The 24,254-nt window shown below is 42.6% G+C and overlaps 1 protein-coding gene and 1 pseudogene across 2 annotated transcripts; both read left to right on the plus strand.

Annotated features, from left to right (window-relative positions):
* Positions 1–1,211: 1,211 nt before the first annotated feature.
* Positions 1,212–1,712, plus strand: LOC308513137 (cyclin-dependent kinase 4 inhibitor D-like; the record flags this gene model as incomplete). Its single annotated transcript, XM_081082966.1, has 1 exon — positions 1,212–1,712. One exon carries the CDS (start codon positions 1,212–1,214, stop codon positions 1,710–1,712), a length of 501 nt encoding a protein of 166 aa, XP_080939092.1.
* An 11,837-nt stretch (positions 1,713–13,549) lies between these two features.
* Positions 13,550–13,925, plus strand: LOC308533971 (large ribosomal subunit protein eL31-like; annotated as a pseudogene). Its single transcript has one exon. The product of its transcript is annotated as a large ribosomal subunit protein eL31-like (transcript).
* Positions 13,926–24,254: the final 10,329 nt, after the last annotated feature.

Raw genomic sequence — 24,254 nt, forward strand, 5'->3', positions numbered from 1 at the left:
ACAGAACTTCAACAAAGAGAAAATATAAAAAAGAGCCCGTCAGAATTGAAGAATGTAATAACTGAAATGAAGAATATACTAGAGGGAATCAACATCAGATTAGATGAAGCAGAGGATTGAATCAGCAATCTGAAATACAAGGTAGCAGAAAAAAACACAATCAAAATTACAAAAAGATAAAAGAACCTATGAACCAGGAGGTCACGGTTAGATTCCCAGTCAGAACACATGCCCCAGTTGTGGGCCTGATCCCCAGGATAGGGCATGCAGGAGGCAGCCAATCAATTATTCTCTCTCATCATTGATATTTCTATATCTCTCTCCTTCTCCCTTCCTCTCTGAAACCGAGATACATACATATATATATATATATATATATATATATATATATATATATTTTTAAGAATTTTAAAAATGAAGATAGTTTAAGAGACCTCTGGGACAACATCAAGCATAACAACATTCACACCATAGGAGTACCAGAAGAAGAGAGACAAAGGGATTGAATACCTATTTGAAGAAACAACTAAAAACTTCCTTACCCTGGTGAAGAAAAAAGTCATAAAAGTCCAGGAAATGCAGAGAGTCCCTAACAAGATGAACCCAAAGAGGCACACACAAAGATACATCATAATTAAAATGGCAAAGGTTAAAGCAAGAATCTTGAAAGCAGCAAGTGAAATAGTTAGTTACCTACAAGGGAGGTCCCATAAGACTGTCAGATTTCTCAACAGAAATTTTGTAGCCTAGATGGAATTGGCATGAAATAGTCAAAGTGATGAAAAGAAAGGACCTACAACCAATATTGTTCTAAAGAGTTTCACAGACAAGAAAAAGCCTAAAGAGGTTCATCACCACTAAACCAGTATTGCAAGCAATGTTAAAGGAACTTCTTTAAAAAGAATAGAAAAGATCAATAATATGGATAAGAAAATATAAAAAAGAAAAAATTTCTTAGTGAAAGCAGTGGATCAACCAAAAGTAAAGCTACAATAAAGGTTAAAAGACAGAAGAAGGAAAATCGTCCCAGCCCCTCGCGACCTGCCGGCTGACAGCGGGGAGGAGCCGGCCGGGGAGTGGGGGCGGTGGGGGTCGCGGCGGGGCGCCGGCTGGCAGCTCCGCCGGGGGGGCCGGTGGGAGCCAGCACCGGTGGCTGCCCCCGCCCTGGCCGTGCCGGGTGGGGCGGGGGGGCTTCCCAGGCCGGTGTCGCCATGCTGCTGGAGGAGGTCCGCGCCGGCGACCGGCTGAGCGGGGCCGCGGCCCGAGGCGACGTGCGGGAGGTGCGCCGCCCTCTGCACCGGGAGCTGGTGCACCCCGACGCCCTGAACCGATTCGGCAAGACGGCGCAGCAGGTCATGACGTTTGGCAGCCCCACCATCGCCCTGGAGCTCCTGAAACAAGGCGCCAGCCCCAATGTCCAGGACACCTCCGGCACCACTCCGGCCCACGATGCAGCCCGCCCCGGATTCCTCGACACGCTGAAGGTGCTGGTGGAGCACGATGCTGATGTGAACGCCCCTGACAACACGGGGTCGCTCCCCACCCACCTGGCCGTGCAAGAGGGCCACACGGCTGTGGTCAGCTTCCTGGCTGCCGAGTCTGATCTCCATCACAGGGACACCAGGGGGCTCACACCTCTGGAGCTGGCGCAAGGGAGAGGGGCTCAGGATCTCATGGTCATACTGCAGGGGCACATGGTGGCACCACTGTGACCCAGGACCACCCACTGCAGCCACAGGACGCAGCTGGGTTCTCTCTCCAAAAGGAGGAAAGAAACACTTTCTCTTTTTGCTCCTCCAGTCCCGCTGCCAAGGATGGAGGAGCACCAGTTTGTGGCTTGTTGGTATTGATTTCTGGAGTGTGTGTGCTCAAGGGACATTTCTCATTTGTTTTTCCCTTTTGTATGTTTGGTGAGAAGGGATCCTGTAGGCAACAGCCACCTAAACGGTTCAGTTTCCTCCACACCCCAGACTGCTGGGGCGACAGAGAGTCCTAAGGGCAGAGCGTTTAAAGCCTCAGCCCCAGAGTGAGGTCATGGCTTCCAGGACTCCTGGAACCTGGCCACTTGGCTGACTGTACAGAGAGAGATCTCAAGTGTGCACTCTGCTTTTGAGCATGGGGGCGGGGGGGAGTTCCAAATGAATAAGAGGGTGGGATGAGTTCATTCATATCTTGTTGGAAATTTGTTTTCCTGTCTCTTATACAGCTTTAAAAAAAGATTCTATTTATTAAGCTTTATGGACAAAAGTTGTGTGATAACTTAATGTTTTTACCCATTAAATTAATTCTTGTGCTTGAAAAAAAAAAAAAGAAGGAAAATCATGTGTAATTACAACAATAAATTAAGGGATACACACAAAAAAATTTAAAAAGAATGACAGAAACATAAATGTGGAAGGGTGAGTAGAAATTGTAGTGTTCAAACATAAGCAACTATCAACTTAAAATAAGCTGCTGTTAACATAGCTTGGTATATCTGAAGAACATGGCAACCACAAACCAAAAATCTATAAGAAATACACAAGAAATAAAAAGAAATGAATTTAAACATAACACTATAGAAAGTCATTAACATACAAGAGAAGTAGCAAGAAAATGAGAAAGGAAGGGAGAACTACAAAACAACAAAAAAGCAATTAATAAAATGGCAACAAATAAAACCAATTAGGAATCGTAAAACTCCCAACAAACAAAAGTCCTGGACTGGATGGCTTCACAGGTGAACTTTACCAAACATTCAAATAAAAATTAATTTATCTATTCTTCTCAGACTATTCAAAAAACAATTGAAGAGGAAGGAAGGATCCCAAACTCAGGGCATAATGCCAACATTACCTGATACTAAAACTAAATAAAGATATTACAAAAAATGTATAGGCCAATATCCCTGATGAGCATAGATACAAAAATCCCCAACAAAATATTAACAAACTGAGTTAAACAATCCATTAAAAACATCATACATATAATCAATGGGGTTTATTCCAGAGATTCAAAGTTGATTCAATATGCACAAATCAATTAACATGATATACCACATAAACAAAATGAAAGATAAAAATCATATGACCATAGATGAAACTAGACTGCAATTTGTTCCCATACACAAAAATTAACTCAAAAAGATCAAAGACCTAAATATAAGACCTGAAACAATAAATTATGTACAAGAAAACATAGGCACTGTAACTTATGAGCCTTGGTCTTAGAGAGGATTTTATGAATTTGACCCCAAATGCAAGGGAAGTAAAAGCAAAAATAAATAAAGGGGACTATGTCAAACTAAAAAGCTTCTGCACAGCAAAAGAAGCCATCAATAAAACAAAAAAGCAACTAATCAAATGGGAAAAAATATTTTCAAACAACAGCTCCAACAAAGAACTAATGTCCAAAATATATATATAAAGGACTCATACAACTCAACAGCAATAAATGAACAACAAAAAACAAACAACCTAACTTTAAAAGGGCAAAGGACCTGAATAAACATTTCTCCAAAGAGGACATACAGATAGACTTGTGAGAAGATGTTCAACATCACTAATTATCAGAGAAACACAAATTAAAACCACACTGAGGAAGAACCAAGATGGCGGCATAGGTTAACGCCAGAGTTTGCTGCTTTGAACAACTACTTCAAAAGTGAAACCAAAAAATGGAAGGGACATCACCCAGAACCACAGGAACGCTGACTGAGTGGAAGTCCTACAACTAGGAGGAAAGAGAAACGCATACGGACACTCAGAGGAGGCGCAGTGCTGAAGTCAAATTCTGAGGTGCGGAGTGCACGGAGCAGGCTGGTGGCAGAGGGCACGGTTGGCGTTTTCAATCGGGAGGGAGTCGCAGACTCTGAGCTCCAGATACAGGCGAGTCTTTAGGGACCCAGACTCAAACGGGAGAAGCGGGACTGTCTGGCTTCGGTCAGAGCGAGTGCAGCTTTCTCTCCGAGGTTTGCAGCCGTTGCTGGGACTCAGAGAGGCAGAGCCCCTGGGGACAGGACTGAGAGCGGCCATAACTTCTCTCTCCGATCCACCCTGTTGATCCTGTGCGACCCGCCCCGCCCAAGCCCTGCACAGAGGCATTTGCCGGATAGCCTCAGGCAAACGCCAGATTAGCACCTCCCTAGAGGACAGAAGTTCTCTCACTGCAGACACAGCTGATTCTCATAGCCACTTGGCCTGGAGGTCAAACCCTCCCTGGAATTAGCTACAACAATCAAGATTTAACTATAAGACTGCGAACACAGACCACTAGGGGGTGCACCAAGGAAGCATAACAAAATGCGGAGACAAAGAAACAGGACAAAATTGTCAATGGAGGATACTGAGTTCAGAACCACACTTTTAAGGTCTCTCAAGAACTGTTTAGAAGCTGCCGATAAACTTAATGAGATCTACAAGAAAACTAATGAGACCCTCGATCTTATATTGGGGAACCACCTAGAAATTAAGCATACACGGACTGAAATAACGAATATTATACAGACTCCCGACAGCAGACCAGAGGAGCGCAAGAATCAAGTCAATGATTTGAAATGCAAGGAAGCAAAAAACACCCAACCGGAAAAGCAAAAGGAAAAAAGAATCCAAAAATGCGAGGATAGTGTAAGGAGCCTCTGGGACAGCTTCAAGCATACCAACATCAGAATTATAGGGGTGCCAGAAGATGAGCGAGAGCAAGATATTGAAAACCTATTTGAAGAAATAATGACAGAAAACTTCCCCCACCTGGTGAAAGAAATGGACTTACAGGTCCAAGAAGCGCGGAGAACCCCAAACAAAAGGAATCCAAAGAGGACCACACCAAGACACATCATCATTAAAATGCCAAGAGCAAAAGATAAAGAGAGAATCTTAAAAACAGCAAGAGAAAGAAACTCAGTTACCTACAAGGGAATACCCATACGACTGTCAGCTGATTTCTCAACAGAAACTTTGCAGGCCAGCCAGAAGGGAGTGGCAAGAAATATTCAAAGTGATGAATACCAAGAACCTACAACCAAGATTACTTTATCCAGCAAAGCTATCATTCAGAATTGAAGGTCAGATAAAGAGCTTCACAGATAAGGAAAAGCTAAAGGAGTTCATCACCACCAAACCAGGATTATATGAAATGCTGAAAGGTATCCTTTAAGAAGAGGAAGAGGAAGAAAAAGGTAAAGATACAAATTATGAACAACAAATATGCATCTATCAACAAGTGAATCTAAGAATCAAGTGAATAAATAATCTGATGAACAGAATGAACTGGTGATTATAATAGAATCAGGGACATAGAAAGGGAATGGACTGACTGTTCTTGGAGGGGGGAGGGGTGGGGTAGATGCGGGAAGAGACTGGACAAAAATCGTGCACCTATGGATGAGGACATTGGGTGGGGAGTGAGGGTGGAGGGTGGGTCGGGAACTGGAAGGAGAGGAGTTATGGGGGGAAAAAAAGAGGAACAAATGTAATAATCTGAATAATAAAGATTTAATTAAAAAAAAATAAAATAAAACCACACTGAGATATCACCTCACATTGTCAAATGGCTATCACCAATAAATCAACAAATAAAAAGTATTGATAAGGGTGTGGAGTAAAGGGAACCCTCATGCATTGTATGTGGTTTGTAAATTGGTGTAGCCTCTATGGAAAGCAGTAAGGAGGTTCCTCAAAAAAATTAAAAATAGAACTACCATATGACTCAGCAATTCTACTTCTTGGTATTTATCCAAAGAAATTCAGAACACTAAGTGGAAAAGATATATGCATCCTTAAGTTCACTGCAGCATTATTTACAACTAGAGGCCCAGTGCACAAAAATTTGTGCGCTCGGCGGGGGGAGTCCCTCAGCCTGGCCTGTGCCCTATCTCAGTCTGGGACCATTCGGGGATGTTCATCTGCTGGCTTATGCCCGCTCCCCTGAGGATCAGGCATAAGCTGGCAGTCAGACATCTCTCTGGCAGTCCGGGAGCCCTCGGGGGATGTCCACTTGCCAGCGGGGAGCAGGCCTAAGCTGCAGTCGGACATCCTTAGCTCTACTGAGGAGGCAGGAGAGGCTCCCACCACCACCGCTGTGCTGGCAGCCATCAGCCTGGCTTGTGGCTGACCAGAGCTCCCACTGTGGGAGTGCACTGACCACCCGGGGGCAGCTCCTGCATTGAGCATCTGCCCCCTGGTGGTCAGTGTGTGTCATAGTGACCAGTCATTCCCAGTCGTTCTCCTCTTAGGGTCAGTTTGCATATTACCCTTTTACTATATAGGATAGAGGCCTGGTGCACGGGTGGGGGCCGGCTGGTTTGCCCTGTAGGGTGTTCCGGATCAGGGTGGGGGTCCCACTGGGGTGCCTGGCCAGCCTGGGTGAGGGACTGAGGGCTGTTTGCAGGCTGGCCACAGCCCCTTCAGAGTGGGGGGTTCCTTCTGGGGTGCCTGGCCAGCTTGGGTGAGGGTCTGATGGCTGTTTGCAGGCTTGTCAATCCCCCCAGTGGAGACCCTCACCCCATGGGGGTTTGGCCAGCCTGGGTGAGAGGCTGAGGCTATTTTCAGGCTGGCCACGGCCCCTTCAGGGTCGGGGACCTTACTGGGGGTGCCTGGCCAGCCTGGGTTAGGGGCTGATGGCCGTTTTCAGGCTGGCCATGGACGCAGGCTGGAAGCAGGTATCTGGGATTTATTTATCTTCTATAATTGAAACTTTGTAGCCTTGAGCGGAGCTCAGGGCCGGCAGGGCAGGCAGGAAGCTTGGCTTCCTCTATTGCCGGGGGCAACGCTCCAGCTCCATGGCCGCTGCCATGTTAGTTGGGTTAATTTTCACATTTGCTCCTGATTAGCTGGTGGGCGTGGCTGGTGGATGTGGCTTGCAGATGTAGCAGAGGCATGGTCAATTTGCATGTTTCTCTTTTACTAGATTAGATAACTAAGATATGGAAGCAACCTAAGTATCCATTGATGGATGGGATAAAGAAGATTTGGTACACAGTCTACACAATTAAACACTACTTAGCCATAGAAGGAATTAGTTCTTGCCCTGACTGGTTTGGCTCAGTAGATAGAGCGTCGGCCTGCGGACTGAAGGGTCCCAGGTTTGATTCTGGTCAAGGGCATGTACCTTGGTTGCGGGCATATCCCCAGTGGGGAGTGTGCAGGAGGCAGTTGATCAATGTTTCTCTCTCATCGATGTTTCTAATTTTCTATCCCTCTACCTTTCTCTCTGTAAAAAATCAATAAAGTATTTTTTTAAAAAAGGAATTAGTTCTTCCCCTTTAGGACAAGGATGGAACTCAGTCAAACAGAGAAAGACAAATATCATATGATTTCATTTACATGTAGAATCTAAAAAACAAACTAAATGAACAAACAAAGCAGAAACAAACTCATAGATACAAGAAAGTAAACTAATGGTTGCCAGAGGGGAGGGGATTTGGGGGATGGGGGATAAAGGTGAAAGGAATTAAGTACAAATTAGCAGTTATAAAAATAGTCACGGGATATAAAGTACAGCATAGAGAATATAGTCAAAAACATTGTAATATCTATGTATGGTGTCAGATGTATACTGGACTTACCAGGGTGCTCACTTTGTGAGGTATATAAATGTCTAATCACTATGTGTACACCTGAAACTAATATAATATTTTATTAAGCTGTAACTGTAAAATATATCTTTTTAAAATAATAACCAAAGAAGCATCGTATGAAACCAAAGAAAGATTACATGTGCTTAATAAGAGAGAGGGTGTTTTTAATAAAACAATGTCATACAAAATCTCAAAATCAGTGAGATTTTCCAAATGTGCGGGTGGACTCAGGAGGAAAAAGTTCAATTATTATTTTCTGCTATAGGTCTAGAATGCTGTAAATTGTGTTTTTCTATCCTTGGTACAGGTATGTATTTGTTGTCAAATAAGTAATATTTCCCATTGATGAAATTTTTTGCTTTTCACTTAGTTTACCTTTGTGTAAATAGTAAAATCCATCCACAGGTGTGAAAGAATGACTGTGAGCAGTTCCACAGAAAATTATTAAATCAGCTTTGGTCCAGAATATCCCAATTCAAACTGCCAATGCAACACAACCAAGAATGTTTGAATAACTGCCAGATCATCATGAGAAATGCTTAGCCTTTAAAATGAATATATATGTATAAACATTAGGTGAAATAGTTTTATATATTGAAAAATAATGTATATGTTCCTTGTTGCAACGTGTGAGGGAAGCTGGAAATCACTTGCATTAAGGTATTCTGAAACAGTGGTAACTTTTTTTCAAGAAATGAAATAAACATTGAAAAGCAATAAGCCACAAGCTCCATTCTACAACCCTGATGCCAACTTTCTTAGTATAAAAATGGGTATGATTTTAGAAAAGTAAGCAATGCAAAAACTATATAATTTTAGAGCAATTTTAAAAACAGCTTGTCTGCTAAACTCATATTACATAAATTCATTAGATTTGCAAAAGATGTTTTTCAACAGTTCAAATTGAATCCTATTCAATATTTATGTTCTGCTGCAGAGAATGTATCAAAATATGGATTTTGTTACATTAAAGTAGCATAGTTAATATAGTATCAAATAAGGTATGAAAGATTAAGCCAGGTTCTCCAAAATATCTACATAATCAAATACTCACATAATATGTTTACCAACTGAAAGTTATTGCTAATTCTATCCCCACATACAGGGTAATAAAGAAGTTTTATTAGAGTACAATGCTACCATAATTTGGCTAATAGGAACTTTCTTTTAAATTTTCTTTTATGTTGTAACATATCTTTTTTGGTGAGTGAGCAGAACATTTCTACTATCACCTACAAATTAATATTTTCTTCATGAATGGTCCTATGAAGTACTTATTATAAAACCAGTAGTCTAAGGAAGTTTTATGCAATGCTTTTCATTATGTTATTATTTTTTTAAAAAGAAAACCCTTGCATATTAGCATTAGAATAATTCTACCTAAGAATCATAGAACTTAAGGTTGGAAGACTGCTTAAAGCAGTAGTTGACAACGTTTTCACCACTAAGGAGCCCTTTTTAATTTTATCTAATAAAATTCATGTTTTGCAAGTTTTTCTGTATAAAAAAAAGCATTTAGAGAAGTGATTAATTTTCCCACTTTTTTAAAATATGTTTTTATTGATTTTAGAGAGAGAAAGGAAGGGAGAGGGAGAGAGAGATAGAAACATTAATGAGAGAGAATCATCAGTTGGCTGCCTCCTGCACGCCCCATGCTGGGGATCAAGCCCACAACCCAGGCATGTGCCCTGACCCCTTGGTGCATGGGTCAACACTCAACCACTAAGGCACACCAGCCAGGCAATATTCCCACTCTTAATAAATATATGGAAATATAAATGCCCACTACCCAATGGGCTTTAGGAGTACTAAACATAGTTCATGAGCCAGTGTGAGCATAGTGTGCTGATAAAAGTGTGATTTCTGGAACCAGATGCCTAGGTTCAATCCTAGGTCCACCACTTAGTTTTGTGATCTGTGCTTGTTTCCTCAATAGTATCCTATATAATAAAGAGGTAATATGCAAATTAACCCTCACACCCTCACAGGATGGCTGCCTACAACCAGGCTGGCAGGGGGGTTAGTGAGGGACTACCAAATGACTGAACAAGCAGGCTGCATGGGGCAACCAGGCTGGTGGCGGGGGAGGGGGGGTGGCGGCATGAGGGGTGACCAGGCTAGCAGCGGGGAGGGGAAGTTGGGGGCGACCAGGCCAGCAGGGAGGGCAGTTAGGGGCGATCAGGTCAGCACGCAGAGGCAGTGAGGAGTGATCAGGCTGGCAGGGGGGCAGTTAGGGGTGACCAGGCAGGCAGGCAGGTGAGCGATTAGGAGCCAGCGGTCCAGGATTGTGAGAGGGATGTCCTGGATTGGAGAGGGTACAGGCTGGGCTGAGGGAACCCCCACCCCATGCACAATTTTCGTGCACTGGGCCTCTAATAATGGGAATAACGAGAATAACTACCTTATAGGAATAAATACTAATACATGTAAAATCTTAAAATAATGCCTGGCAGATAGTACTGTTCACTAAGTGTTAATCATTATATTAAGACAGTATTACCCTTGTAGTCCCTATGGAGGGAACTATCTTTGGAACTTCTCTAGTCTAAGTATCCACACAAGTATCCTTTCCTATAACAATCTTGACTGACAGCCATCCATCCCTTTCTCAACCAATAGGTAATGTCAACTATCTATTGCCACAATAGTAGTGTAAAACAAACCACCTATAAGTATTTATTTAGCTCATAATAAATAAATGGGTCAGCAATTTAGACTGGGATTGCCGGGCCAATTCTGGACTCAGTTGTATCCAACTCAGATGTCTAAAGGTCAGTTGGTCCTCAGCTGAGTTAGAAAGGCCTCAACTGGAATGACTAGGATGACTCACCCCACCCATGTACATCTAATTCTCCAATAGTCTAACAAGCATGCTTTCATGGTGCTGGAGAGGTGTAGGAGAAAACAAACCACGATGTGCAAGCCTACTTCACATCCGTTAACATCCCATTGGCAAAGCAAGTCACATGGTTCAGCCCAGAGTTAAGAAGCAGCAGATCAACCTTCCCATCATGGGAGGGACTCCTAAGTTACATGGCAAAGGATGTGCATACAAGCATGTTGGAAAGTTGCGTCATCACTCTCATCACACATAGGGAGCTCATTAGATCAAAAGGCAGTCCTTTGCAATTATCAGACAGATATGCTTGGAGTGGAGCCTAAACTTCCCTCTAAATTCTCTAAATTCTCTGATTTGTTCTAGTTAATTATCTGGAGCCACAACTGTGTAAGTCTAATCATTCTTCCACATGACATTAAGTGCCACTAAAATATTTGATGAGGTTCCTCATAAGTCGTAACTTTCGCAAGCCAAAAAAAAGCATTCAGTTCCTTCTATTGTATTTCATATCATTTGAAAAATGATCTTGCTTTACGTCAATATTTCCTTTAAATCATTATATTTTATATGTGCCAGATACAGTCTGATGTTACTTCTATTATTCTCATTATTCAGGGTACTATACATCTACTAATGCATTTTAAAAACAGCACAGGCTTTTTTGGCTATCATATCACTCTGTAAACTCAGACTGAGTTTGAGTTCAAGTAAAATCCCCAGGTGTTTTGCATGAACTACTGTTCAGGAAAGTTCCTCTTACTTTAAATTTCCCACTGACCCAAATAACAGACTTTCCTGAGCATATGATTTAGTTGACAACAAATCAACATAACATCATCATTGTTGCCAACTTGAAGTGGCATGTTTATAAACTCACTGATCAGCCTATCCCAAATGTTGGTCCCTAGTCAATTGCCTACCATCTACTGCCAAAGCACTTACCATGTTGTGTTGTGAATGATTTATCTTTACATCTGTCTTTTCTATGAGCTCCAATGGGCAGCACTTACATCCAACTCATCTTTATATTTCCAGTACCCAGCATAAGATTTTATATGTGGCATTTTGTTGAACAAGTGAATGAATGGAAGACATTCTTCACCACCCTGCATCATCCCTCTCCCCTTCTCCTCACTCCCACCTGCCCAGCAGACTGACTCTGCAACGATTGCATAGGCAAAGTTTGACTTGGTGCATGTCTTGTTACGATTATTTCTCCTTCTGTCACTATTTCTCTCTAGATGCAAGCACCTACTTTGTGCCCCAATGTTCACTGTACCTCTGTCTCCTTTAAGATGCCCATGAACATCAGCAGAAATCATTAAACACAGAATAGCTTCCACCAGGTCCCTAACAAGTAGTTGACAAGTCTCTGCATGAATATTTGAGCTTTTAGTGATGGTGAACTTCCTCCTAAAGCCGCATCTCCACTTTCAGGTAACTCTTTATCCAAAATATCCCACTCTCTCCAACACTCTCTTGGGCTTCTAGTTCTGCCACTGAGGCTTTCTGGAATAAATGGAAGTCTTCTATGTGACAATCTTTCAGCTATTTAAAGAGAGAATCAAGTAAATCTAAGTGTGTCTCCTCCATCATATACATGTTTCCATTATTTCAACTATACCTTGTAGATGTGGCTTCAGCTCACTTTCCTCTGGATACACTCCAGTTGGTAAAAGTCATTTTTAAAAAGTGATGCCCAGAACTAAACACTACCAGATTGTTTTACAGGGAAGAGAGATTCTTATTTCCTTGTGATAGGACCAGTGACTGCATTACTACTTTATTTTTCAACTACATCAGACTATTGACCTAACTTTAGAACGAACAATAACCGTAAGATGTTTTCAATGTAATATATTGCCCACAGGGGTTTTGTTATAGTTTTTAAACCAAAGTACAGCATTTTATTCTTAGTGTTGGGAAATTTCACTTTCTTAGATTTAACCTCCCATTCCAGCTAATCAGGATTACTTAAATTTTAACTCTATCATTTGACATATTAGCTATGTCTCCCAGTTTAATAAGTATGTTATTTTAATAATATAATTGTTACATGTTAAATCTAATATTTCAAAAGACATTACCAGAGATATACCTTAGGCACTATTTAACGACATGGAACTGCCATTTGACCCAGTGATACCACTTCTGGTGTAAGAATGTAAGAAACCCGAAGCACCAATCAAAAAGAATGTATGCACCCCTATGTTCATAGCAGCACAATTTATAATAGCTAAGATCTGTAAACAGCCCAAGTGTTCATCAGTAGATGATTGGATAAAAAAGCTGTGGTACATTTATACCATGGAATACTATGCAGCAGTAAAACACACACACACACACACAAAAAAAAAAAAAAACACACACACACACAAGAAGCATTTCTTACCCTTTGAGACAGCATGGAGGGACCTGGAGAGTATCATGCTAAGTGAAATAAGTTAGTCAGAGAAAGCCAAGTATCACATGCTTGCAGTCATATGCGGAATTTAAGTAACAAAATAAACTGATGAACGAAGTGGATCCAGAGACAGGGAAGCATGGGACAGAGTTCAGAATCTCAGAGGGAAGGTGGGGTAGGGTGGGTGGGTGCGAGATAATCAATCAAAGATCTTGTATACATATAAGCATAACCCATGGACACAAACAATAGGGTGCTGGTGCAGGGGTGGGGGAAAGAGGTGGGCTGAAGGGCTCAATGGGGGACACAGGGGACACATGTAATACTTTCAACAATAAAGAATTCTTTTTAACAGAAGAAAGAAATGGTGTCACAGGAGGTTTCACCAATGGGGAGTTGCCACCAGATGGCAACAGAGATTCTTGGAATCTAATTTTCCTGAGCAAGTTTAAGAAAGGTCCACCTAGGGCCCCTTTCTGATTGCAGCAGTTCTTATGACAAGTGCTGTTTCAGAGGCTGGCTGACTTAGGAATCATGGTCATATTACATTTGGGGATACCATAATATCACATGTGAATTATACTCCTTTTATGAATGCCTGGTTTTTGTTTTTAATTGATAGGGATTTTTCTGAGATTAAAAATTATTTTAAAATATGAAAGATGCAGTAAAATTAATATAACCAATTGGAGGGAATTTTGATATTTACTAAAATTAAAAATGAGAACTTTCCAACTTGGGCCTGGCAATAATGACTCCCACAAAGAAGGGCGATGAGAAGAAGGAGGGACATGCTGCCATCAACGAGGCAGTGACCAGCAAATACGCCATCAACCTTCATAGGCACTTTCATGGAGTGGGTTTCAAAAAGTGTGCCCCTCAGGCACTCAAAGAGATCTGGAAATTTGCCAGGAAGGAGATGGGAGCTCCAGATGTGTGCTTTGACACCAGGCTCAACTAAGCTGTCTGGGCCAGAGGAATAAGGAATGTCCCACACTGTAAAGGTGTGGTTGTCCAGAACACATAATGAGGATGAAGATTCACCAAACAAGCTCTATATGTTGGTCACCTACATACCTGTCACCACTTTCAAAAATCTACAAACAGTTAATGTGGATGAGAACTAACTGCTAACTGTCTAATAAAGTTATAAAACTGTCCCCAAAAAGTCCCATTTCCCATAGGCCAGCCATAGAAGAAGTGTAGCTGTGGTTTCAATAAAGCTAGAAGCAAAGCCAGTGTCCAGAGTTTCCTTTCCGTGTTGGAGCTGTGTCTAGCTCAGCAGCAAGCTAGTTATAGTCCATTAGTCCATTGCGTGTGGGGGTCCATGTGGGTGAATGCAGGGAAGCAAGAGCAAAAGAGCCCCAGAGTCACACTAGTCACACGAATCCCAAGAGAGCCAAGAGTACAAGAGAGCGAACTCCTTTGTTTAGGGGTTATGTATCTCAAATCTTCCCACCCTTGCAGTGGCCAGGCCTATTCTGGCCAACCATCTCTGTTCCCAGGTATGATTGACAGGTGAGTATCTTTCCTATGTCATACCAGCATTACGGGGCATGATCTATCTTCCCTTTGTCCAGTCCCCTCTCCCTACTGTTTTGCAAGGAATGTACCTATAATGTCCGGCCTTTGCTTTGCTCCTTTCCTATCATTAATAATTAGCTATTTACAATGGTATCATTTCTTTGTCTTTCTCTGCAGCACATTTGCAGAGTTTCATGTCATTTGTTGTCTTACATATGCTTAAATAGGCAACATTGTCCAGACATCATTTGCTCTAATTCAGTGCTTTGCAATCATTTGTATTTCTTTATGCACGGTCTTTCATTAAGATTATACCAGAAGGTTTAACTCTTGAAGGGGACAAAAGTTTGGCCACCCTAAAGCTGCCTTCTGGGATACTAATTTTAAGCTGTATACTCAGGGGGAAAAGGCTCAGAAAGAACCTTTAACCCTCCCCTGTGTAAGAGATTTAGATGGACAGGCTTACCCTACGAAGGGAATCTTGGGATGTTGCCTTAGGCTAATTTGGATTAAATATGGTAAATAGGAGGGCTTCAGGCTGGGTCCTGTTAGCGTGACATCCCGTGTCCAATTGTTTCTGAGTTGTCTAACAGAAATTCACCTGCCAGGTGTGTTCCACCCTTCTTCAACTACCTGCAAATCTCCAATTTTCACTTCTGAATCCCACTCTCCACCTCTATCCTTTGTCCAAAATATCATAAACACTTAATGCTGCCTCACTATCTGTGGCATTTCCATGCATATGTAAATTCCCAATGTGCATACATTAAAATTGATTTTTCTCCTGTTAATTTATTAACCCACCCAGAAGAACTTTGAAGGTGGGAAGAAAAGTATTTTTCTTAGCCCCCAAACCCTGATAATGTCTACCACAGAGAAGAAAATAATCTTATATAATAAAAGGGTAATATGCAAATCGACTGAACAGTGGAATGACCAGAATGCCCTCGGCCCCTCGCCCCGGCCAGCCCTACCCCCCAACGGGCATCCCCACCCCAATCAGAGGCAGGGCCAACCAGCAAACCATGGCCCCTTGCCCCAGCGGCCCCACCCTGATCGGCCCCCAGTCCCAGCTGGCCTGCCCCTTCTGGCCCCCATTGGGCAGGCTGGCTGGACCCCACCAGTGCATGAATTCCTGCACCGGGCCTCTAGTAACTAATATTTTTGAACACTACATGTCAAACACTGTGCTAAATGTTTTAAGTTGATTTATTATAATTTATTTAAGGGACACACTAAGATGTAGTGGTTAAGAGAATAAGCTCTGAATCAAACTATCTAAGCTTAAAACTAGACAGATTATTTGGGGCTAATAAATTATTTAATCTCTCTAAACCTGTTTCCCAATCTCTAAAATGAAACTAATAAAAATACCTAATGTCATTTGGGGGGGGGGGGGGGGGGAGTAAATGAAGCAAAGTATTAAAAAACACCTATGAGGCTCTTGGTGTTTGTCAAACGAATTAACGAATATATGTTCTCCAAATAAAACTTTTAACTGAAGTTTCAATAGCTTGATTCTAAATTTGACTAAATTTGTGGACAGTGTTTTATCATTTTTTTATACAAGTGCAGCTGTCTCGTGCAAAGATGTAGGTTTCATATAGCAGCCACTTTTTAGCTTGATGTCTCTGAGAAACTGGAAGAGGAAGCTTGCCACCTAGTGGAATCCTGTTGAATTCCAGAGCTGCTTCTGAGTTCTGGGAATTCTTGAATTCCAGTGAATTGTTAATTTTATATCTTTTGTGAGGGACTTTCTTCATGTAGTTTTTTTGTACACATTTATGAGGAAAATGTTCTGTGGTAGAGCAAAATAATAATAGTAATCTGGCTCAAATTATATCTGATCAAACAAAATATGCTCTACAAGAAAACACATATCGCCATAGACGGTTTGGCTCAGTGGATAGAGCGTCGGCCTGCAGACTGAAGGGTCCCGGGTTCGATTCCGGTCAAGAGCATGTACCTTGGTTGCGGGCACATCCCCAGTGGGGGGTGTGCAGGAGGTAGCAGATTGATGTTTCTCTCTCATCGATGTTTCTAACTCTCTATCCCTCTCCCTTCCTCTCTGTAAAAAATCAATAAAATATATTAAAAAAAAAAAAGAAAAGAAAACACATATCACAGTATTTTCAAGTCAGGCTCGAAAGAAAATTCCAGAAAATAATTAACAACAGAAAAAACACATACTTGTTTAAGGAGAATTTCTTCCACATTGCCCATGTAGAACGGCCAAGAATATAAGTAGTTTCATGCTCCAGGTTTCTATCTGACCTTAAGGTCCAGTTTCTCTATAAATAATCTCCTTTCTTTCTCTCTGCACTTATCTTTTGTCTATGAAAGTCTAATCATGAAGTTCCAACCTATTTTGTCTTTCAAAAAATCATTTCCTTTTACCATCAAAACATAACCTAAACAATTTCCTTTTCTCTTAATAGGTTATCATGTTTAATAAAACTTGGTTTGAACTTAATATTATTCCTTAAACACCATAGAGATAAAACCCTGAAGTAGCCAAGTTTTATGAAACTAACTCATATCTCAAGAAACAAATTATAGCCAAAACCGGTTTGGCTCAGTGGATAGAGCATCAGCCTGCGGACTGGGGGGTCCCGGGTTCGATTCCGGTCGGGGGCATGTACCTGGGTTGCGGGCACATCCCCAGTGGGAAATGTGCAGGAGGTGGCTGATCGATGTTTCTCTCTCATCGATGTTTCTGACTCTCTATCTCTTTCCCTTCCTCTCTGTAAAAAATCAATAAAATATATTTTTTAAAAAAGAAACAAATTATAGTGGTAGAATCATGAGCTGTGGCAATGATGTACAGTTCTTGAGTAAAAAAGTAACTAATCCACATGTTGAATAAGGTTCCTTCTCTCTAAAAATGAAGAAACTTGACAAAGTTGTGGGTAATAATTCTCAAAAGAGATAAGTACATGGATTCCATAAAATTATTTGAAAGGTTAATGGTCATAAAATATAATGAGGCAAAAGGATGGTTAGGAGAAAAAAAAATGCACCACTGAGATAGGAAGAAATGCATTTGTGCAAAGAATAGGCTACCAGGGGTGGGCAAACTTTTTGACTCGAGGGCCACAATGGGTTCTTAAACTGGACCGGAGGGCCGGAACAAAAGCATGGATGGAGTGTTTGTGTGAACTAATATAAATTCAAAGTAAACATCATTACATAAAAGGGTAAGGTTTTTTTTTTTTTTAGTTTTATTCATTTCAAACGGGCCGGATCCGGCCCGCGGGCTGTAGTTTGCCCACGGCTGGAATGGTTCCGGACCTTGTCTTTCAAGGCCTCCTTTAAGTGAGGCCATTTTTTAGTTTCATTTACATACTGAGCTGACCCATCCATAAACCAAGCTGAGGGTATTTTCTTACCCTTCAGGTAATCATAGAGAATCCCCCATGGAATCCCAGGCATGAGCTGAGGGAAGGGCACTGACATAACTATGCTACAGTCATCGGGTTACCTGCTCATGAAGCTTGTTTGTGAAATCCGGTCATGCTTGTACTTGCTCCCAAATGTACCACTTCCATCTTGCAATGTGCTGTTGCTGAGCCTGTCTGATCTTTTATGATTTGGGGAATCTGACAGAATCCAGTTCATTACAGGAACATATAGGTAAGATAGTCCCTTGATGCTCCATGGCCAGGCAGGACCACAAGCACATTAAAAAAATATATAATTCTCCACTGAAAATGGTATGGCCTTGTTTCAGAACTCAAGGGGTTAATATTATGATTGCCCGTCCCCCCCCCCCCCACAGTGGTGTTTGCCACAAATTCCATGCAGCATCTTTGCTCACCAACACCTTTAATAGCATAGATTCTGCCAAATTGTAGGGCCCAGGTGGCAGAGGTGCATGCATCACAGCCTGGACCTGTTGGTGAGCTATTTTCTAATGTAGATCTCATATAAAGTATCCAGCCTCCAATGTATGTGGGCCAGAGAAGTATCCTGAGGTATGGAATTATGCTGCCTCCAGAACTCAGAGGCCCACCAATATCACGCTTCCATTTTAATGTAGGAGATACTAGTACAAGATGAAACAATTTTTCTTTTACATTGGAGGACCTATCCAGGCAAAACACTGACCCCTAAAATACTTATAGATGCGGCAGGCACTTCACTTTTTGTAGGATTTGTCTCCCGCACTCAAGATCACATGTTGTACCAGTACTTCCACTGCGCTGTCTCTAGCAAACCCAACCCAACATGATGTCATCAAAGTAATTGGTTAAAGTAATGTAGTGCAGAATGTCAAGATTGTCCAAATCTCCTCAGAATATATTATGACAGAAAGCCGGAGACTAAAAGAGCCCTAGGACAAATCTATAAATGAATATTATTATCCATCGCATATGAATCTGAACTGCTTCTTATTCTCTTTTTTGGATTAGAAAATAATGCATTTTCCAACTTTATGGCCACTCAACACATATCTGTAGCCAAATTAATGTACCCCAGAAAAAGTTGATTAAGTACACTGAGTGCAATTATTTATCTGAGTTGTGGTAGTCTACAGTTACTCTTCAAAATCCATTGGGGTTTTTTTCAGGTGCCAGGTAAATTAAATCTACACTCATAAAAGAGAAACATGAAATTGGTGTCACTTCGCTATGCCCACCAGCCAATCAGGATGAGTATGCAAATTAATCCAACAAAGATGGCAGTTAATTTGCATACACAGGCACGGAGCGAAGACTGAAGGCTCCAGACCGAGCGAAGACTGAAGACTGAAGAGGCTTGGCCTCTCCGCTGCGGCCGGAGTGAAGGCCTGGGTCCCGGGTGCTGGAGGAAAGCCGGTGCCCGCAGCCAGGGGAAGGAAGGCCTATTGCACAAATCTCTTCGTGCAATGGGCCTCTAGTAGACTATAATAGGGGCTACTACTCCAGCAACCAACTAGGAGTTGCCAAACTTTTTTGTAAAAGACAAGATTGTAAATATTTTTGTATATGACTTTGTGGGTCACACAGTTTCTGTGGCAACTACTCAACTCTGCCATTATAGTGTCAAAGTAGCCATAAACAATATGTAAATGAATGGCCACTGCTTTATTCCAATAAAATGCTATTTACAAAAAGAGTTATCAGGCCAAGAACTTAGTAATGGCCATTCAATCTTGTTATCTGTATAAAGGTATATTAGGTCTTTAATCTGTAAATCTCAAATACCTAATATATTTTATCCACTAGTACATTACCTTCAGCCAGTTTACCCTCCCAGCTCACTAAATGTGAAAGCTTAACAATGAGCCATCACTTTGCCAAGGGCTGTTTGAGCTCTTCATTGTCTGCCAGGCAATGAATGATCCAGCTATAAAAAACCATCTTATCCACTGTTTTTCCAGCCTACGCTCAGCACTAACTGCCAGCAACTTGAGTTCTTTAGCAGCAAATGGACCAAAGTTGGAGGTATAAGATGTTGATTAAAGATCAACATCTATGAAAGGAAAGGAAAAAACAATAGGATTGGGGAGAGGAAGAAATTAAACCATGACACAGATCCAGCAAAGCCTCCGCCAGTTTGGCAGGAAGCCCAGGAGCAAGTATTTCCATTCAGAATAGCCTGGGCCGAGCCAAAATGGCCAGGCATTTATGTGAGAAAATGCTCACCTGTCTGAGTTCAAATAATGGACTCAAAGACAGAAGTATGGGGAAAACGAGACTTTTAATACGTTCTCAAGAGCGGGTGTCCATTCCATTGTACAGGCACACCTGGTGCAGGGAGCATAGCCTATCTATTTAGTCCCTCCTCCGAGTCCTCATTGGCTGAGTACTATGGGGTCACCTGTTTCCTCATAGGTCTCCTAGGTCTTGTTGTCTCCCATTGGGCCATTTAAAAAAATTGGGCTGAGGCCTTTCTAGCTACCTCCACACACACCCCCTGCCTCCCCCCCCCCCCCCCCCCCACCGCCACCACCACCCTGTCTAGCTGAGGCAGATGCCTCAGGGGTTTCCACCATGATGCTGCCCCCCCCCACCCCCCTGCACAGTTCTTTGTTCCTCTTCCCTCCCCACCACATTCTGTTTGCCCTGGAGGAATTCAGCAAATCCCATCAAAAGCCGACCATGCTGGAGTTCGATCACAGAGGTCCATTTCCTACAATTTATACCTGTTCCACTCAGCCACCAGACACAAGTGCCCAGAGAGGGTGTGACTTGAGGTAAAGTGGTTCTATGCAGCCAAGGCAGACACTGAAAACAGACAAGAATGGTAGATTGAACAATAGTCTCCAAATGTGTCCATGTCCTAATGGAATCTGTGAATGTTAACCTGTAGGTAAAAAAGACTTTGCATATGTGATTAAGTTAAGAATCGAGAGGGGATAATGTATCTTGGATTATTGGGAGAAGGAGCAGGAGGGGAGGCTGGTGTAATCACTGTGGTTCTTAGAAGAGGGATGCAGGAGGAGTCCGAGTCAGAAGAGAAAGGTGTGATGATGAAAGCAAAGATTAACATCGTATGCTTCAAAGATGGAGAAAATGGGCATAAGCCAGGGACACAGGTGACCACTAGAAGCTGAAAAAGGTAAGAAAACAGATTTTCTCCTGTCTCTTGTCTTTAGCCCAGTGAAACTGGTTTTGGATTTCTGATCTCTAGGACTATAAAAAAAAAAAAAAAGATAAATTTGTGTAGCTTTAAACCACTAAGCTGTGGTAATTTGTTTCAGCAGCCATAGGAAACTCCTATAGCCAAAATCTAGTTGGTGCAGGTCCCTGCCCGCCACACTGTGATAAAATCATGAAGCCTCAGTCTCTGGGTCTTGGAGGACATGTGTAAGCTCCACTATAACACCTGCATCCAGAAAACACTTTACTGGAACGAAGAAAAGGAAGCAGAAAGAAAATATGATGCCACGATATTAAATACATTCTGTAAATCACTGCGTGGGAGAAGTGAGGATCAGTCACAGTCCTCCACTTATGGATAGGGGGCCCTAGTGATCATCTAGAGATAAAAGGCAATGTTGGTCGGGGATAGTAGCAGCCAGACTTAGATGTCAGGAACTCCAAATGAGACCAACTCAGACACTACTAGATGCTAAAATACAAATAACAGTTGACATCCCAGAAATATCACCGAATCATGTGCCTGATGGGAGAATGTGTGCATTACACATCGAGGATGTTATATGTTGTGGGGGAGAGTCCGGCACCCTCTGACCACAGTGAGCATCCCCAGGACATGGCAGAGGGAGTCTGGGGGTGAGGGTTTCCTGACAGGGTTGAAGTTCCCTTTCCTGTGAGAAAATGTGTGCTAGGAATTTTCCAATTTCCCTCACTCTGAACCCCAACATCACTGATAACACCAGACGGAGAAATCATTTCACTTAACAGGCTGCCATATCATTTCAACATATTAAAGATTCACAGTGGTACACATGCGTAATCACTGATCTTATTTCTATTATTTCCTCTCTCTTAAAATATGGTAATTTCTCGTGTGATTAGTTTGAGGTACCTGCAAAATGCCATGGGCTTGCATAAGGTTAGTACAGTGTGTTATAACACAAGAAAAAGGTTCCAGCCGAAACTGGTTTGGCTCAGTGGATAGAGCGTTGGCCTGCAGACTGAAGGGTCCCGGGTTCGATTCCGGTCAAGGGCATGTACCTGGGTTGTGGGCACATCCCCAGTAGGAGATGTGCAGGAGGCAGCTGATTGATGTTTCTCTCTCATCGATATTTCTAACTCTCTATCTCTCTCCCTTCCTCTCTGTGGAAAATCAATAAAATATATTTAAAAAAAGAAAAAGGTTCCAACTTCAAGAATCAAGAGTCTCCCTTTTTCCTGTACTTGGGAAGCAGTTACTCATATCAAAGCAACCTCATAAGTGAAGACAATGTGACAGAAAAAACGGCTGTATTTTTCAAAATTATTTACACCAAGTGAACATAATTAGCATATACTAGTAAGATGACAATGATAAACATTTGGTAATTGTAGATATGTGTAAGTGCTGGATTTCAGAAACTGAACAAATGCTAATCCCTATGAAGTATATTTGAAGATGAATGAGAATTTACCAATGTAATCAACTCATCTAGTCCAACATTTCTTCTGCTCAAATGAGGTTGTCCTTGACCTAATTCCAATGTGCTTCATGACCCAGGTGGCCCCTGTCCCTGACTTACCTGATGAGTGAGTTCAAGGGAACTCAGAGACCACCTGGACTTTCATGGCCACCTTTGTTGTTAACACACAGAATCGGGTCTCTTCAGGGAAGTTCAAAACCCCTTCTTCTGATATCTAATTATTAGGTAAATGTAATTTAAGTGATTTAATACAAGATACAACAGCTTTGCACTTTGATTCTCCCTCCATCTGTACTCTTAGCCCATCATGAGCTCACAGTCCTCTTCCCAGAAAACCAGACTCCAGATTCCCTTCCCCACAGGTGGACACTGGGAGGGCGGGTCTCAAAATGACTCTCTGTGACCAGGATAAGGTACATGTCCACACCCATGTCAGAGCACCTGCTGGTCCAGAGTAAGTGCCCATGTCCCTCTGGGAGAAGATGATTCCAGAGTCTCAGAGCCTCTTTGTGGTCAAGGACCTGGGAGACCTTCCTGAGCTGCTCACCTGTGGGAGGGCCTGACCACTTGGGAGAAGTGAGGGAAGAGAAGGGACACAGAGTGTAAACCTGTCTCTGTTTCATGGCCTGGGCTGGACTCATGGGAGGCAGGTTCTCACCAGCATGGCCTGTTCCCTGGAGCTGGACAGAGACAGAGGCAGCCCCTGCACTATCACCTGTAGGCCCAGGAACCTCAGTTAGGTCAAGGGAAGGATTTTTTTACTTTACAATTATTTTTATATCAAAATTGACATTATAATGTTATTTTATATGAAACTAGAGGCCCAGTGCACAAAATTCATGCATGGGTAGGGTCCCTAGGCCTGGCCAGAGACCAGGGCCGATCGGGGCCTTCCAGCTGCTGGCTTGGTCCTTCCTTCCAGCTGCTGGCCAGGGCCTTCTTTTGTTCCGCACTGCCCCCTGGTGGTCAGTGCATTCATAGCAAGCAATTGAACTCCCAGTGGAACACCTGAGGGGACACTTTGCATATTAGCCTTTTATATAGAGAGATTATGATTATCCAATCTTACTATATTGAACCTATTTCATGTTTCTTTGCACTTGGCAGTATTTCTGTATATCATATTAATCCATTTTATCAGCAAAAGGAATGATCCTTAAGATTAAAATAGTGTGACCCACTCATCTAGTGTGGCATTTATTTTTAAACTTAGAAAGATGGAGCCATCCATTGATCTGACTCCAAGGTGCCAATACCCCAAGTGACCTCCCATCCCAGACCCACACCACTGAGTACAGGAGAAGGAATGTGCTCAGGACCCAGAAGGACATGTCAGACTGGCCTCAGTCCCTCCCTACTTATGGGAACAGAGCTCCCCACATGCAAATATCTGTTCAAGCTCCAAGGTAAATCCTCTCCTGGGCTGAGCAAACTCACAGCTTTCTCCTCGCACAGGGCTGAAGTCTCTGGGAAGGCAGAGCTGTGGTCCAGAAGAAGAGGAGACTGCTGGGTCTTCTTATTTCCTGGTGACAGCCCCCCCCCCAGGTGAGGGGTTCAGGTGTCAGACAGGGGTTACGGGAGGGTTGTGACTGCACTTGACTGACAGGGACTGATGCTCCTTGTCCCCAGGTGTCCTGCCCAGGTGCAGCTGCAGGAGTCGGGCCCAGGACTGGTGAAGCCCTCCCAGACCCTCTCCCTCACCTACACTGTCTCGGGGTTCTCTTTAACGAGCTATAAGTGTGCACTAGATCCGCCAGCCCCGGGGAAAGGGGCTGGAGTGGGTCGGGATTATGTGAACTGATGGAGATACAAACCATAACCCGACACTGAAATCCCGACTCAGAGTCACCAGGGACACCTCCAAGAGCCAAGTTTACTTAACACT

The sequence above is a fragment of the Myotis nattereri genome (assembly GCF_964212035.1).
Source record: "Myotis nattereri genome assembly, chromosome: 1".
Classification (NCBI taxonomy): domain Eukaryota; kingdom Metazoa; phylum Chordata; class Mammalia; order Chiroptera; family Vespertilionidae; genus Myotis; species Myotis nattereri.